At 34.5% G+C, this 15731-nt stretch overlaps 1 protein-coding gene across 2 annotated transcripts; it reads right to left on the bottom strand.

Moving 5' to 3' along the window:
• Nucleotides 1–63: 63 nt before the first annotated feature.
• On the bottom strand, nucleotides 64–15503 carry grk5 (G protein-coupled receptor kinase 5). Of its 2 annotated transcripts, none has more exons than XM_046860964.1 (16): nucleotides 15168–15503; nucleotides 10802–10897; nucleotides 10608–10720; nucleotides 10280–10357; nucleotides 8719–8819; nucleotides 8546–8638; nucleotides 8356–8419; nucleotides 8057–8197; nucleotides 7774–7964; nucleotides 7647–7684; nucleotides 5280–5369; nucleotides 4833–5041; nucleotides 1750–1887; nucleotides 1399–1536; nucleotides 1141–1317; nucleotides 64–412 (listed from the first exon to the last, which is right to left on the bottom strand). In XM_046860964.1, the coding sequence occupies exons 1-16, from the start codon at nucleotides 15217–15219 to the stop codon at nucleotides 314–316; spliced, it is 1818 nt and encodes a 605-aa protein (XP_046716920.1). In that variant the 5' UTR covers nucleotides 15220–15503; the 3' UTR covers nucleotides 64–313. The 2 variants fall into 2 exon arrangements, with proteins under 2 accessions (XP_046716920.1, XP_046716921.1); XM_046860965.1 differs by having other exon boundaries at nucleotides 8719–8801; nucleotides 15168–15498.
• Nucleotides 15504–15731: the final 228 nt, after the last annotated feature.

The following is a 15731-nucleotide window of genomic DNA, read 5'->3' as shown; positions in this document are numbered from 1 at the left end:
CAGCCATTTGCTAATGGCAGTGTGTTCTTTTCTGGTTACTGAATAACAAAATGTACAACAAAATGATTTCACTGATTTTTCAGTCATATATTTAAGTGAGACATAGTATAAAATGTGAAAACGTCAAAGTAATCATAAAGTAAGGCACATACATTTACTCCTTCATACAATGAATAATCCATTTAATGTTAGCACCAGTCCTGCGAGTTTATATCCTAGTTAAATCTTTTAACTAGTCACGAGTCCTTTCAGCAAAATTAAATGTGTATTACACTTATAGAAACTTGAATCTACTTGTAAAAAGTGTTAGTATTTAGATGAATTCATATGAAGAGTCTAATAAGTTCATTCGATGCTCATCAGGGCTCTTTTTTGATGCCCTGCTCTTCGGCTGTGGAGGCTCGTCACGATCCTGAAAAAACAAATTCCAGTATGAATGGATGCACTGACATGCAGGTACTGGAAATGCAACCTTTAGTCACAATCATTTTTTTTTTTAGGAACACCTCAGCATTTATACACTTATGCAATCATCTGAGTCTTTGGCACACAACAGTCTTTAGAGTTTACAGAGACACAAAACACCTTGATGACAATATGTCTGAGAAGAATGGTCAGATTTGTTGAGCTGACATGAAGGCTTTGGTAACTGAAATAACCATTCTTTACAACTGTGATGAACAGAAAAAACATTTGAAGTCAAAACATGTCAACCTTGAAGGGATGCAACACCATAAAGAACACCAGATTTCACTCAGACAAGAGCGGTAATCTGAGGTTACACTGGCTAGCATTTCTTTTAAAACTGTACAGTTAAATACCAGAAAGAAATGGCCTGGTATTTTTTCCAGTCTTTCACTGTCCAGTTTTAGTACATCTAGCCTAAGATTCCTTCTCTTCTGATGCATCCAATCTCCCACAATGTTTGAAGTGGTATGTGCTTTTCTGCTCATCAAATTTGTAATGTGATTTTGAAGGAGGTATTTCCACCTGCAGAACTGGTACTCACTTGACCATTCATCACAGTCACCAAGGCTCATAGACATTAATCCGCTTGAGTTGATTAAATGATTGGATAAATGCACAAATGTACAGATATTCCTATATTCCTAACAAATGTAGGCTGTAAAAATCCCTTACATGTCTTTTGAAGATTCTATCAATCAGCCTGTGTCGAGAATTTGGCTTTAGTTGGCGCATGCTCTTATGGGGTGATTGGGGTATCTGGGCAAACTGAATTGTACGATCGAGATCTGGTGTCCTCTTGCCTTTGGGGCCAAATACGTTCAGATCCTTAAAACACTCCGTCTCAATCATCTGTATTAGGCAGAAAAGTGAGACTGTAGCAAAGTTTGATGTAACAGACAGTATTTTCTACACTTATTATTGTTTTAGTACCTCATTTTGCCATGGAATGGCCATGCTGCCTGTGCTGAATTTAGTGTAAAAGTCTTCATCTATCACATCAAGGTTGACGCCCTTTACTGTGGAGAACTGGTCAATATCCACAACGTCTTGGCAGTACACAGCTTTTGGCTGTGGAAACAGAGACACTAAGTTATCATGAGCTTTGATCATCACTTAATGGTTTATGGAGTATTGTCATGGGCCATAATACATGCTATTAATGCAAAACAAATGAAGTTGGTCTGTTTATAAACCACAGATGCATGAGTCAAATGACGTCAAATGACTTTTGAATACTGCAGTGGATCTCTACTTCAATTGTAGTTTATGAGTTATACTTACATTTGGCACAAAAGGGGGATCCAGCATTCCAGCCTCTAATCGCCTAAAGTTGATGTCCTTGAAGAACACATGATCTTTTACCTCGTTTACACCACCAGCACCACATCCCAGTCTTTCCTCTGGATTTTTTGCCAAGAGCTGAGTAAAACAGTCAATAAGTAACAGCAGTTTTAAAACTACATTTTAATATAAACTTCTTATTATTCTTTTGGGTGTTCCAGTTAAAGGTTGCCACAGTGGGTCATCCATCTCCATGCCCCTCTGTCCTCTACATCTGCCTCTTTGAAACCAACTACCTGCATGTCTTCCTTCACCACATCCATAATGCTCCTCCTTGGTCTTTTTTCTTTTCCTTTTGCCTGTCGGCTCCCTCCTCAGCATTCTTTAACTGATATACCCCATGTCCCATCTCTGCACTCTCCCACCTTGTCTCCCAAATGTTCTACATGCGCTGTCCATATAATAAACTAATTTCTAATCCTGTCCATCCTCGTCAATCCCAATGAAAATCTCAGCATTTTAAGCTCTGCCCCCTCCAGCTCCACCTCATGTCTTTTACTCAATGCCACTGTCTCTAAATTATAAAACATCACAGGTCTCACCACAGTCCTATAAACTTTGCCTTTCACTCTTGCATATATCACAAACTTATCACAAATCACTCCCGCCACTCTTCTACACCCACTCCACCCTGCCTGTACTCTGTTCTTCACTTAAGTACTTCTCTAACAAACTCTCTATTACTTTACACTGTTGACCCCAGGTACCTAAACTCCTCCACCTTCACCACCTCTTCTCCCTGCAACTGCACCACTCCACTGCGCTCCCTCTCATTCACACAAATTTACTCTGTTTTACTCCTGCTGACCTTCATTCCTCTTTTTTCCGCACGTACCTCCACCTCCCCAGGCTCTTCTCAACCTGCTCACTACTCTCACCACAAATCATAATATCATCCGTAAACATTATAGTCCATTGAGACCCCTGTCTGACCTCATCTATCAACCTGTCCATCACCAATGCAAACAGAAAAGAGCTCAGTGCCGATCCTTGATGCAGTCCCACCTCCACCTTGAACCAGACTTTTGTTCCTACTGCACCCATCACTGCTATCACACTGTTCTCATACATGTCTTGCACCACCCTCACATACTTCTCTGCCACACCTGACTTCCTCATACAATACCACAACTCCTCTCTCGGCACCCTGTCATACGCTTTATTTAAATCCACAGACACACATTGCAACTCCTTCTAACCTTCTCTAAACTTCCCCAGAAATCTTTAAGCAAATATTGCATTTGTAGTGCTCCTCCTCAGCAAGAAAGATGGTCACCTCTTCTCTCAGCCTGGCTTCCACTACTCTTTCACCCTTTACTATTTACTCTTTCATATATATATATATATATATATATATATATATATATATATATATATATATATATATATATATATATATATATAAAAACACCAATTTATATATCACATAATAAATGTACAATAATTTACATATTTTAATAGACTATTAAAATACCACCTTTGTCTATGTTTGTACAGCAAATGCTTATTAAACATTCAGTGGATTTAAGTTTTATCCAGTTTACCCTGACTGGCAACATTTATGCATGCAGTAAAAAAAGAACAACCCATAAAAAAATAAAAAAATAAAAAACAGAAAGTTCAACAAACTGCAAATGATTTTTGTATGTATTTTACTAAATCTTTGTAGTCTTTATTAGTCTACATTAAGTCTTTATTTATAAGTCTTTATTTAGTACAATGACAAAAAATAAAATAAAAATCAGGTGTTGCTTTATTAAGTCATTGGATTAAAAAAAGACTTCAGGGTCTTTTACAAAGATTTAGTAAAATACATACAAAATATGAACAAAAAATCATTTACAGTTTTTTGTTGATATTTTTGGAACAAATAAGCTATTTTTCTTTATCTTGTAACTTATCTTTTTCTAAAGAAAAATACAACTTTTTATTTTCATTTTCTGATTTAGTTTTATGTTTCATGTTTCCTCATACTCTGATGCCACTGATGTGATGTTGAAGACAAACAATCACTCATGAGGAAGCAGAAGCTAATGGTGAACTTTCCCTTTAAGTGAAAGTAAAACGTCTGGACCCAGTCTTATTATATTCATCCTTCAACTAATAAAAAAGTATTACATTGCAGATGTTGATTTTGCTTACATTTTAGTTATTTATAATTTGATATTCATATGTAAAAAGTTTACATGTGACTCCAGTTGGAACTGGCTTTTTCCTGCTTACCCCTAAACAATGTTAATGACTTAATGTTAATGTTAAATGTCGTAGGGTTTAAAGTATTTTTCCTGGAGTTGAGTCTTCAAAAGAGTAAAAGTTTCTGTAACCATTTCTGGTTAACTCCATTTTGTGAGAAAGGCCATGTCTGATGCCTTCCCTTTCTAGATTAATTCCAGTAATTTCTCTTCCTCTATTTGTGAAGAAGTTTCAACAACCACAACTCTTTTCTAGTATTTAACAATTCATTTTAGTCTTTAGTGGTGTGCCAAAGAATTCCAGTCGAATCGCTCAAAGCTAAGTTTGAAACATGGACACCACTCGTCACATTAACATTTTGCAAATGTAGGTATTCCTGCTTTGATAAGTGAGTTTAGATGAAAAGGATTTGAATGTATACATAAAGGATTATCAAATGTAGAGTTCAATCGAATTTCAGCAAAAAACAACAAGTTTAGGTAGCTAACATGGAAATGACCTATTAACTGGCCGAATGCCTGCATTATTGATAGGCATAATAGTTGACGTAACTCTTGTTAGATAATGATCTGGACTTTGTAACACTAAGATAATTCAGAAGATGTTATGCTAGATATGGCTTTTTGGAAATTTTGCTGAATCAAAGGCAAATGTTAACTGCATCTGTATTTTTATATGTGATAGACATTCTACTCGGGTAAACTTTATCTAATTTTGATATGGATTACTATTCTGTCCCATGCTAGATTGCCACCTCAATAGCAGAATTTTACTTGCACACACACTGTTACTGAATATTCAAATGTGTACACTTAGTGAGGTTTTCATACCACTTGGCAGATGTCTTTCGTGTCCGCTGTGAACCTGACCCCATAGTGCTCTTTGGTTTCCAGCACTCTTTTCTCAAGCTCCTTCCGATGCAGTCTCTCATTGCGCTCACGGAACGGCATAGCTGCTGCGGTCATCTCGTAGATGAGACAGCCGAGTCCCCACCAGTCAGCACTTACATTGTAATGCTTATCACTGATGACCTCTGGAGCTGAGTGCAGAAACAGACATATATAAATATACTATAAATATACATATTTACTGAATTTAAATGCTAGAAATAGCAATAGGACAGTTGTACTAATTTGGCTGTACAAGCTGAAATTATATGATAATACTAAAAAGTTGAAAGCATTATTTTTACATAAGAAATGCCATATAGGGTATTTCTATTGTAAAAATAATGCTTTAAACTTGTCCTGTGGTTTACTAATGAGAACAGGACATACCCATGTATCCAACTGTTCCCACTCTGCCACGAACAAACTCTCCTTTTTTAATAATTACTGACAAGCCCAGGTCAGATATGCGTATATGTCCTGTAAAAAAAAGAAAGCACCACTATAAATGAATGAAATGATAGTTTACACATTAATAACACATAAACCTTTGGGGAATGTGCCCATATAAACCCATAGTTTATATAGAACACAATAAACCAAAGCATTTCACTGCATGTCGTACTCTGTATGTGTGTGTATGTGACAAATAAAATTTGATTTGATTTGATTTGAAACCATAGAAAACATATTAATTGTTTAACCTGAGCCATTTTAAGGAAAAAAATATGGTAATTTAGATTTTGATATGTGCAACACATCTCAGAAAGCTGGGACGGGACCATGTTTACCTCTGTGTAGCTTTCCCCGAAAAGGACGTTGTCTGGGTGGAAGCATATGTTGCTTTAAAATCTGTATATATCTTTTAGCATTTATGGTGTCTTTCTAGATTTGAAAGCTGCCATTCAAATGGCACTAATGCACCTCATACCATCAGAGATGCAGGCTTTGGAACTGAGCACTGATAATAAGCCGGTTGGTCCCTCTCTTCTTCAGTATGTAGGTCGCCACCTCCATGATTTCCCAAAAGAATATAACATTTTAATTTGTGTGACAGTGTAAATTTTGCCTCAGTCGATTATTTATGATGATTTAAATGATTAAATGAGCTTTGGCCCTGAGACAATTGTGGCATGTCACATATGGCTTTTTTCTTTGCACGATAATGCTTTAACCTGCATTGTGGATGACACGACCTACTGTATTAACAGAGGATGAGTTCTGAATTCTGAGCCCATGCAGTGATTTCCATTAAAGAGTCATGTATATTTTTAATGCAAGGCTCAAAGATCACAGACAAATTTATGTTGAGGAACATTATTATGAAATTGTTCCATGAGATTTAAAAACAGTTTTTCACAGATTGGTGAACCTCTTCCCATCTTTACTTCTGGGCGACTCTGCCTCTCTAAGCCCAACTTTTATTTAGATGTGTTGCAGCCATCAAATTATAAAATATCTTATTTTTTTCCTAAAAAGGTACAATACCTCAGTCATAGCATTTGATAGATTTTCTACATTTTACTGTGAATAAAATATGGATTTATGAGATTTAAAAATCATTACATCATGTTTTAATGTATCACTTTTTTAAATGATGTTGTATAACACATTATATGGACCAAACCTCAAACCTATAATGTTGCAGGTCCACAATTGTACACAATGCATTTGAATGTGGTAGTTTTAAAATTCCTTCCACTTAAACAAGAAAACAGATACGTGTACTAGCATGACAAAGCGCTTGTGCACAAAGCCAGGTCCATGAATATATGGTTTACATGGGTTGGAGTGGCAGATCTTGAATGTCCTGCTATAGAGCTCTAACCGCAACCCTACTGAACACCTTTGTAATACAATAAAATGCAGGCTGTGGCCCAGTGTGGAGCTTATTATCACAGCAAATGGGGACTATTTGTGGAATGAGATGTTCAAAAAGCACAGACCACTCTTATGGTCAGGTTTTAAAAAACTTTTATCCATGTATTGTATCAAAGCCTGCACATTTATATAAACTATGTAATGTTAGAGCTGCTTTTACGGGAAAATTATTTAGCATCTCCCAACCAATCAGATTTGACAGTACGCTAGTGCTGTGGTTTATTATGTACAGTCAACCCCTGATAATTCACGGCTCGGAAGATTTGCGGGTTCTCATTTGGAACCTAATGAACAGCAAATAATTTTTTTTTAAAACACAGTATTGTATTAAAGTAACATAATGTCTAGATGAATTCCCTAAGGTACCAAAGAAGCTGCAGGGGTGCGTCCAAAATTTGCGTTTTGTCCGGACTCCTCCCCTCAACCCCCCTAAAAAAATTTTTAAGAAATTTGTCGTCTTAGAACGTCTTAGAAAGTAACCCCCACGAGTTCTGGGGGACCAATGTATAATAATCTCTTTCTCATGAAATGGTTTCCTGTTATGTTTCTTAGAATTTTCAGTGAAAAATTACATAAGCAGAGTGACTGTGAATCAGATTCAGTGGAAATGAATTCAAAATCATTGTTTCCTGGACTTAAAATAGAATGTGACCAGTAAAAAAAAAAAAAACAATGCACATAATGCCCAGTGCATTCCTGAATTCATTTCCTCATATAAGTTTAGATAATATTTGACAAAGAGAGCAGGTGGAGGTAAGCAAGGCTTGCTTGTGAAGCTATTATGTTGGGGAAGATTAACTCATCTTTACAACATACAACAGTTAAATCACATTTGTTGTATTTGATGTGTTTATCTGCATAGATGGATGCACTAACCATAATCATCCAAGAGGATGTTTTCAGGCTTTAAATCCCTGAAATGAAATTAAAATTGATTATGTTTTCAGAAATTGAGGTAAGTAAATTTTAAGTATGTATAATCAAGCTTTATAAATCAGGATACCTGTAAATAACATTGTTTTGGTGAAGGTGATCCAAGCCACAAAGGACCTGAGCTGCATAAAACTGCACCCTGTCCTTGCTGAATCCTGGAATGCCCATCTTATATAAATGAAATTTCAGCTCTCCACCATTCATTATTGTCAGCACCAGGCAAAGAGCTTCCTTAGTCTCATACGCATAAGCTAAGCTGACCTGTTGCACAACAAACACAACAAGAACAACTTTCTTATATGAAAGACACTATAATGCTTTTATCAGTGCTGTGTTTAAATATAAATTCTCACCACAAATCTGCTGTTAACTTTCTCCAGGATTTGCTTCTCATTGAGAGCCAGAATTTCTGCCTTTTGCTTCTTGATGCGTTTCTTTTCTAGTTTCTTACAGGCGTACATTTTACCAGATGCCCGAACTTGGCATGCACATACCTGAGGTGTGAAGTGTCAGGTGAGTGGCACATAGTTTCATTTTGATATTTCACTCTAGACAGAATGCTATTTTATTCACACCTATAAAATAGAATTTGAGTTACGTGACTTTGGGAATATTCTAAAACAGTTGCTATTTTAAGTAACTGGATCCTTACCTCCCCAAAGCCTCCCTTTCCCAAAATCCGATATTCTCGAAATGTGTTCCTTGTGACTGGTTTTCTGTGGGCAAAAAAAACCAACAACCTGTTTAGCTAGTCTTTTTAAATGGACTGATTATGCAACATCATCTTTGCTCTATATTGTATTTCATGTTGTTCTGCTAAAATAGCACAGATGTGTTTGCACCTTTCAACCATTTTCCACTGCAGGAAACGGTCAAAATACATGCTCTTCTGATAATCTTTGAAAGGCTCTCTGCTCAAATAGTCATGTACTGCTCTGAAACAAGAAAAACCCAAAAGTTTAATGTGTATTCATGATAGATATTACTGTTGACACATTTACAAAGCAAGACTCACTTCCTGCAGTCGTTGAAGAGATTGTGGGAGATGTTGAGCTCCAGGTTCTGCTTGCATATCTCCCGATGGTTATCTGGTATCTCCTGCACATATTGAGGAGACTGAACATATACATAAGCTAATAGAAACAAAAATAAAAACTAGAGATGTACGGATGCCAGCCTATTACTATTTTTATATAACTACAGATATTGCATTTGCATACGATACTACTAGACTACTGAAGGTTAATAATACTGACTAACATGGTCCATTTTATATAATCATAACATCATAGCACTGGCAAGACATATAATCAGGAATTAAATATGGATTTGGGGAGCTCTATTTCTTACTATAGCCCTAACCAAACGGGCATACAAACTTCAATAATTGGTTAGTGTTACAGTGATTGACAGGCGAGAGTACTACCATCCTGCCCACTCAAAGAGAAAGGCTCTCTTGCACACAAACCATCAATCTCCTGATGATAAAACAAACTATTCAACCATTCTGGAGACTTACGTCTCTCAGGTAACATATATATTGAGTCCTACTGTTGATGGTTTGTGTACAAGAGAGCCTTTCTCTTTGGGTGGGCAGGATGGTAGTACTCTCGCCTGTCAATCACTGTAACACTAACCAATTATTGAAGTTTGTATGCCCGTTTGGTTAGGGCTATAGTCAAGTCTGTCAATGGCAAGTGCAATATTAGTGCAAGCTTAGCCAAGAATGAATCAATATCATGTCTTATTGAAAGTTTAGGCCAAATCAAGTTCAAGTCATAAAAACTATCAAATCAATTTCAAGGTTAAGCCCTTAATTCATGCATTGTGCCAATGAGTAGGCTCTTTTCTTAACAAATAAACAAAACACTTTTTTTTAATTCATAAAATCTTGGTTAAGTGCAAAACTTTTTTTTTTTAGCAAGAACAATCATTTAACCTGTAAGACTTTTGTAAAACTTGTAAGACCTTAAATTCTCCATTTGCTATAAATTATGTCTTTCACCAATCATTTACATTTTAATCAAATTATATATTTCTGAAGGTCTTCTTCGTTTTTCTTTCTTTCTGTTGCTCACAGATGGTCACCTCTTCTCTCAGCCTGACTTCCACTTCTCTTTCCCTTAACTTCATGGTGTGACTGATCAACTTTATTCCCCTGTAGTTACTGCAGGTCTGCACATCTCCCTCATTCTTAAAGATCGGTACCAGCAAACTCCTACTCCATTCCTCAGGCATCCTCTCACCTTCCAAAATCTTGTTGAACAATCTGGTTAAAAACTTCACTGCCATCTCTTCTAAACATCTTCATACTTCTATTGTTATGTCATCTGGTCCAACTGACTTTCCACTCTTCATTCTCTTAATCGCTGCTCTCACTTCCTCCTTACTAATCCTATCTACATCCTGCTTCACCATCTCCACACCATCCAACCTTCTCTCTCTCTCATTTTCCTCATTCATCAGCTGCTTAACTAGTTCAGTACTATTGTGTCCAGTATTAGAAGATATATGTGCATGTTCAATAGAAATTGAATAGTACATTTATTGCAATGTTTATATTTTGATTTGTTTACCTCAATGTTGAGATACTTTGAAACAATTTCGTTCCCATAGCTCTTCCATTTCTCAACTGGTATGACCTCATGCTCATCCTGGACAAAAAAAGGCAAAGACCTCAGCATCTATCTATATGCAGAAAACATTTATATACAAAGAAGAATATATATACATTTCGTAGTTATTATGATGTTAGTAATAACAGGAACTAACTTGTTATGTGACAACTGTGATATAATTGTTTATTATTATTTTATTCCTTATTTATACATTATTTGACCAAATGTTTGTGGGCAATTCAGTTCAGCATGTTTAGCTGGAATGAGGTCATGGCTCTGTGCATACCGTTGCATCCAGGAAGTCAATGCAGCATTTCAGCGCTGGTCTTGTCTCACAGTAGAGTTGGAATAATGCCTTCCCTATAGGCTGTTCCACGCACAAGGAATAGTAGTCTCGTTCTGTAACCCACATATCATTGCATCCGTTATCTGCATTCTTATTTACTTAAAGAAAAAAGGTTTTATTCTTTTATATCTTACCAATAGTGCTTTCCAGCTCTGCACACTCGTTAATGTGAGGAAATTGCAACAACTCTCGCCATCTCCTGCTTCTTCCTTTGTGTTTGCCACCACCACCTTCAGGGACATGAGAGAAATGTTCATCAATATCAGAATGAGAAAACACAAAACTATTTACAAAGTGAGCCTCTAATCTAACCCTGAACGCTGCAAAGTTTGGTTATAAGCTGTCTGTAATTTAAAATTTAGAAAAAAAACTTTTAAGGAATGCATGGTCTTAAAAAGGGAACACACACACGTGAACAACTAATACTTGAATTGGCATACCATATGTTAGTCAAGAATAGAGTAATCTTACTCAAGAAATATTATTTGGACTGTCCTTGTAAAAATATAATAATAAAAACAGTCCTATTCGCCAGTGTGACCAGCAGATGATGATCTTTCAGGGAATTTGCTGTAACTAGTTTAAAGATCGTCATCTTTCTGTTAAATAATGATGACATCATTTGACAAATATTTTAATTAGACATTGCACTATGTTGATATGTTTAGTATTATTGGATTTATTATTAAATTTCTTTTGTGGGAAATTAAAAAGAAACTTCATGTCTGATGTTATGATGTTATGATAACTGTGACATAATGAAGAGCAGCCATAACACAGAACAAGGTCAACACATGTCTAAAATACAGTATTAGACAGAATTATAGAAATATACAAATGTGTTTTTCATTTTGGTTAATATGTCAATAGAAAAGATATTTCACATGTACCTAATGCACAGTGTTTTCATTGCTGCCTTTCAACACATTAATAAGCAGAAGCATTGAAAATAATAAATATTTAGACATGAATATTTCATATAGTAAGCGGGAAAACGAACAAATTAGTAACCTTTTTTGGAAGCAGTATCAGCACTGTGTATTGCTGTTTAAAGCTAATAGGAAGTAACATTTTAAAATCACAACATTATTTGTAATTAAAAAGGATAAAAAAGTGCAAAAAGTCATAATAGTTCTAACTGGAAGTTTTTAATAGCTTGCATTTCTTTTGAATGAAAGACACGTTATCTACATGCACAATCTAAAAACCAGTTCGTGATAAACCAGAAATTCAATCTTTGTCCTGTGTCTGTGTAATTGACATGGTAAAAAATCTCAGTAGAGCCACTCTGATTATATCAGCTTACATTGCTAAGGTAGTAGCTATTCTTGAAAGTATAAGTGCACCTGGAAATGAACTTTTGCTTGTACCTGGTTCTTCTTGTTTATCAACTGCAGATACGTGGAATTGTAAACTTGGCTATGAAGAGGTGTGGATTTTTATATGCACATACGTTTCACTTTATATGTTGAAATGGGTTAGAGAATGGTGGATGCTAAAGCAAAGTAGTGAAAGCATGTCATATAAAAGTAAAAGTATATAAAAAGTATACTTAATATATATATATATATATATATATATATATATATATATATATATATATATATATATATATATATAGCTCTACTATGCAGCATGCATAGAATATGTTTTTGATGGTGTTATAATCATAGTTTTAACCTCTTCTAATAAACTTCTAATAAGCTTGTATTTATATTAAAATCTATTACATAAAAATATTTTCTTTCTATAAGAAAGAAAATTATAATAATAATATTATTTATTATTATATTATATTTGAGGGGACACTTCATTGCATTTAACTTCCAGTGTTTAATGCTGGCTTCAATTGACCACTAGTAAAAATCCTTCCTTTTGGCAATTACTTAATACTTAGTACAAATATAGAGATTATTAATGATATAATTAGCAACAGTTTAAATGAACGTAAATTTATATAAATATTTATATATTCGGAATTCGGTAGGTTCTCCTTTTTGCTCTATTGACAACATGCATTGACACCACACTTTTGTTAAAAAAAACCTGATGATCAAAGTTTGATCTGTGTGCTATCTGTACATCTATTTAATTGAAGGGATAAGACTCATACCGACTTTTTGATCTGACCTTTTGTACAAAAGTTTTAACATAGTTAATATAACAAATTTACCTAAATGTAAATAATGACAAGTTGTACATTCAAATCTGTAATGCATACAATATATCCACAGTTGCAATCCATTTGTGATTAAAACTTTATTAAATAGGGTTTAGAAAGCTTGATGAAGAAAGTAATATGGTAGTTAATGGTAGAATAGGTACACGTTTTCCTAATGCAACTGCAATGCAATGTGAACTGTTTTTACTATTTATTTTTTCTATGTATTTTAATGCTTATTATTGATTTGATTGAGCTGAACCCTACCAAATGAGTACATGTGCACAAATTCGGAAATAAATATAACATATTAAACTTTAACTATTATATTTACATAGCCATATATATTTTGATGGCCATTCCATTAAAAAAAACCCTGAACAGGCCACTTTATTTTTGCTTCCACTAATTACTTTATAACCATTTAATTACCATGATATTAGAAGGTGTGTCGGAGCAAAACAATAAAAACAAAAAAAAGCACACACACTAAATAAAAAACACTGCTTTGGATTTCAGTCTAATGAAACTGGAATTGGACATCTCTTCTACAAATGATTGTTTCCCAAATATGTCTTTACCGATCCCCAGGCAATTCTTTTGCTTTTTTGTACCAAATGTTTCCTGCTCCAGCTTGTGTGGAAAGGCAAAAAAAGATTCATAGGTATCCAAGCATAAAAAGCTGCATGTCTAGCAAGTTAATTAGGCTTAATAGTTAATTAATATGTAATAACCATTGTGTAACAAATATAAAGGCACATTTGCAACAAAACTAATTTAATTCAATCATTTACAGAACTAACTATTGAAATGAAATTAATTTAAATTTAGTAGTTAAATCATTACTAAGTGTAACACTTACTTAAAAAGCTTCTTTGGGTTTAATAGGCAATTCTAAGGATTTATATATAAAAATCAAATATCTCAAAAATCTGTTCTTGCTATTGAAAAAGTACTACATACATATATATATATATATATATATATATATATATATATATATATATATATATATATATATATATAATTTAATGTATATATACATCATAAAATATATATCTGGGACTTACACTGTCTATTTTTAGTATTTTCTTTTATTTCTATTACATCTGAGTGGACTGTGTTTGTGGACTGCTTTGGTATCAAGCAACTTAAAATATCTTGGAATGCACAGACTTGTCTTTGTGTCTATATATAATGACTGAATAAATGGCCTGGTTATCAATTTTGCTAATAGTTGAGTTTATAAACATCCTAAGTATTAACTGTTATAACAAAATGCGTAGGTTAAACTTGCAGGAAGTAATGGATGTTTCAGATAGCATCACTTTTGAAATGTTATCTTCACCACACCTGCTTTTTGCCTCACATACTGGAAACCTAAATAGTGTGAGACAAAAGAATCTTAGTTCAATCTATACTAACTTAATAAAAATTGTCATATTTGTCCAGAATTTGCATCTGATTTTATTTTTTAAAAATATCCTGCAGGTGTTTATTAAATATTAGATTAGTCAGATTAAACTTTTATAGGTGTAGTTACTTATAATTTACACAAAAACATTTAAAAGGCCTTTTCCCAAATAGGAAACATACTGTATTTTCAGCAATGGTGAAAATGATGTATGAATATTTTGACATGATTAAGAATTGTTCCTTTGCTCTTTATGAATCAACCAACAGGTTCGCAATTTATCGTTCTAATTTTAGCACTTGCACAAATAGACACGAGCTGCAATTGTGAGAAAAGAAGTCAAACCTGTTTGGAAACCTTAAGTCATCAGATTTGTGTCTGTTTTCTGAGTGCTGTGATTTGCTTTATATGGGCAAGGACAGAAAAAGGAGAGAGAAAGTGGAGAAGAAAGAGAGAAAGAGAGACAGAGAGAAAGAGAGACAGAGAGAGAAATGTGAAATGTGCTGTTTAAACTTACAAATCATCAATCAGGGTTAAAGAAAAAAGGAAATAGCAACTTTAGGATTTTGAATATTATAGAGTATAGATTTCTAAAGGTCTAATTTATTCATATGCATTTCCTAAAAATACTACTAGTTTACTACACAGAATGAAATGGTTTTAGTCGTTAGATTCGTTCAAAATATTTTGCGATAGTAGGTCTTCTTGAAATATTTGCAAAACATTCTCAAGACTAAGTTGCATACATGTCTGCATGAACAGGCAAAGAAAACAGAACTCTATTCGTTTTAAATTGAGGCCGCTTTTAAACATGTTAGAGTAAACTTTGAACTTTGTGTACTTCTTCAACACAATTCTATTCATGTACATTTTTGCCACATTTCTCCTCTATATTAGAAATGTAATGAAATAAAAGCTGTCTTACCTTCTCTAGCCTTGATCAGTGCAGTGTTTGCTGCCATAGACTCGATCTCCATCACTGCACTTTGCCAGAAATCAGCACACACACAAAAAATCTGAAAATTGTCTGGAGTTGTGTTTACGCCTCTAAAGTAAGATTGTAAAGGAAAGGATTCTACTTTTTAAATTTCTGTCAAAAGTAATTTCTTTGTCATATCCATGTTGTAAGTGTATCTTCTACTGTAAATGGACTTATACTACCAAGCCTGGTAGCTCTGAATTCAGTGCTTAAATAGAGAAGGAGGATAAAATATGTGACACTCGTCACCCTACCAGCTGGTCATGCTTACTGCGTTTGACGTCACTAGGTAGCACAGCTTTGCCCTGAAGGCAAAAGGAGGTAGCAGAAACACTGGTTTACTAAAATATAATAGCAGATGGGTGTAGGTATGTAACCAATGGCGGTCTTGTCAGGATATTTTGGTTGTCGTTTACTCTGCGCAATTACGAAAGATAATAGACACCTACAGCACCAAATTAGCTCTCAGTTCATGTGTTTAGCTAGACTCTATAGACATTAAAGTTAACA

The sequence above is a fragment of the Silurus meridionalis genome, chromosome 11 (assembly GCF_014805685.1).
Source record: "Silurus meridionalis isolate SWU-2019-XX chromosome 11, ASM1480568v1, whole genome shotgun sequence".
NCBI lineage: Eukaryota > Metazoa > Chordata > Actinopteri > Siluriformes > Siluridae > Silurus > Silurus meridionalis.
The sequence above is the reverse complement of the archived record's forward strand: the minus strand, read 5'-3'. Positions and strand labels throughout refer to the sequence as shown.

What these genes read in the sequence shown, in the direction of transcription:
- grk5 (XM_046860964.1), bottom strand. Translation starts at nt 15,219, where the DNA reads ATGGAGATCGAGTCTATGGCAGCAAACACTGCACTGATCAAGGCTAGA. An exon ending in CGAAAGACATCTGCCAAGTG is followed by an intron (nt 1,888 to 4,832) that starts GTATGAAAACCT and finishes TGTTTTACTCAG; the next exon opens with CTCTTGGCAAAAAATCCAGA. An exon ending in ATCCCCCTTTTGTGCCAAAT is followed by an intron (nt 1,537 to 1,749) that starts GTAAGTATAACT and finishes CTGTTTCCACAG; the next exon opens with CCAAAAGCTGTGTACTGCCA.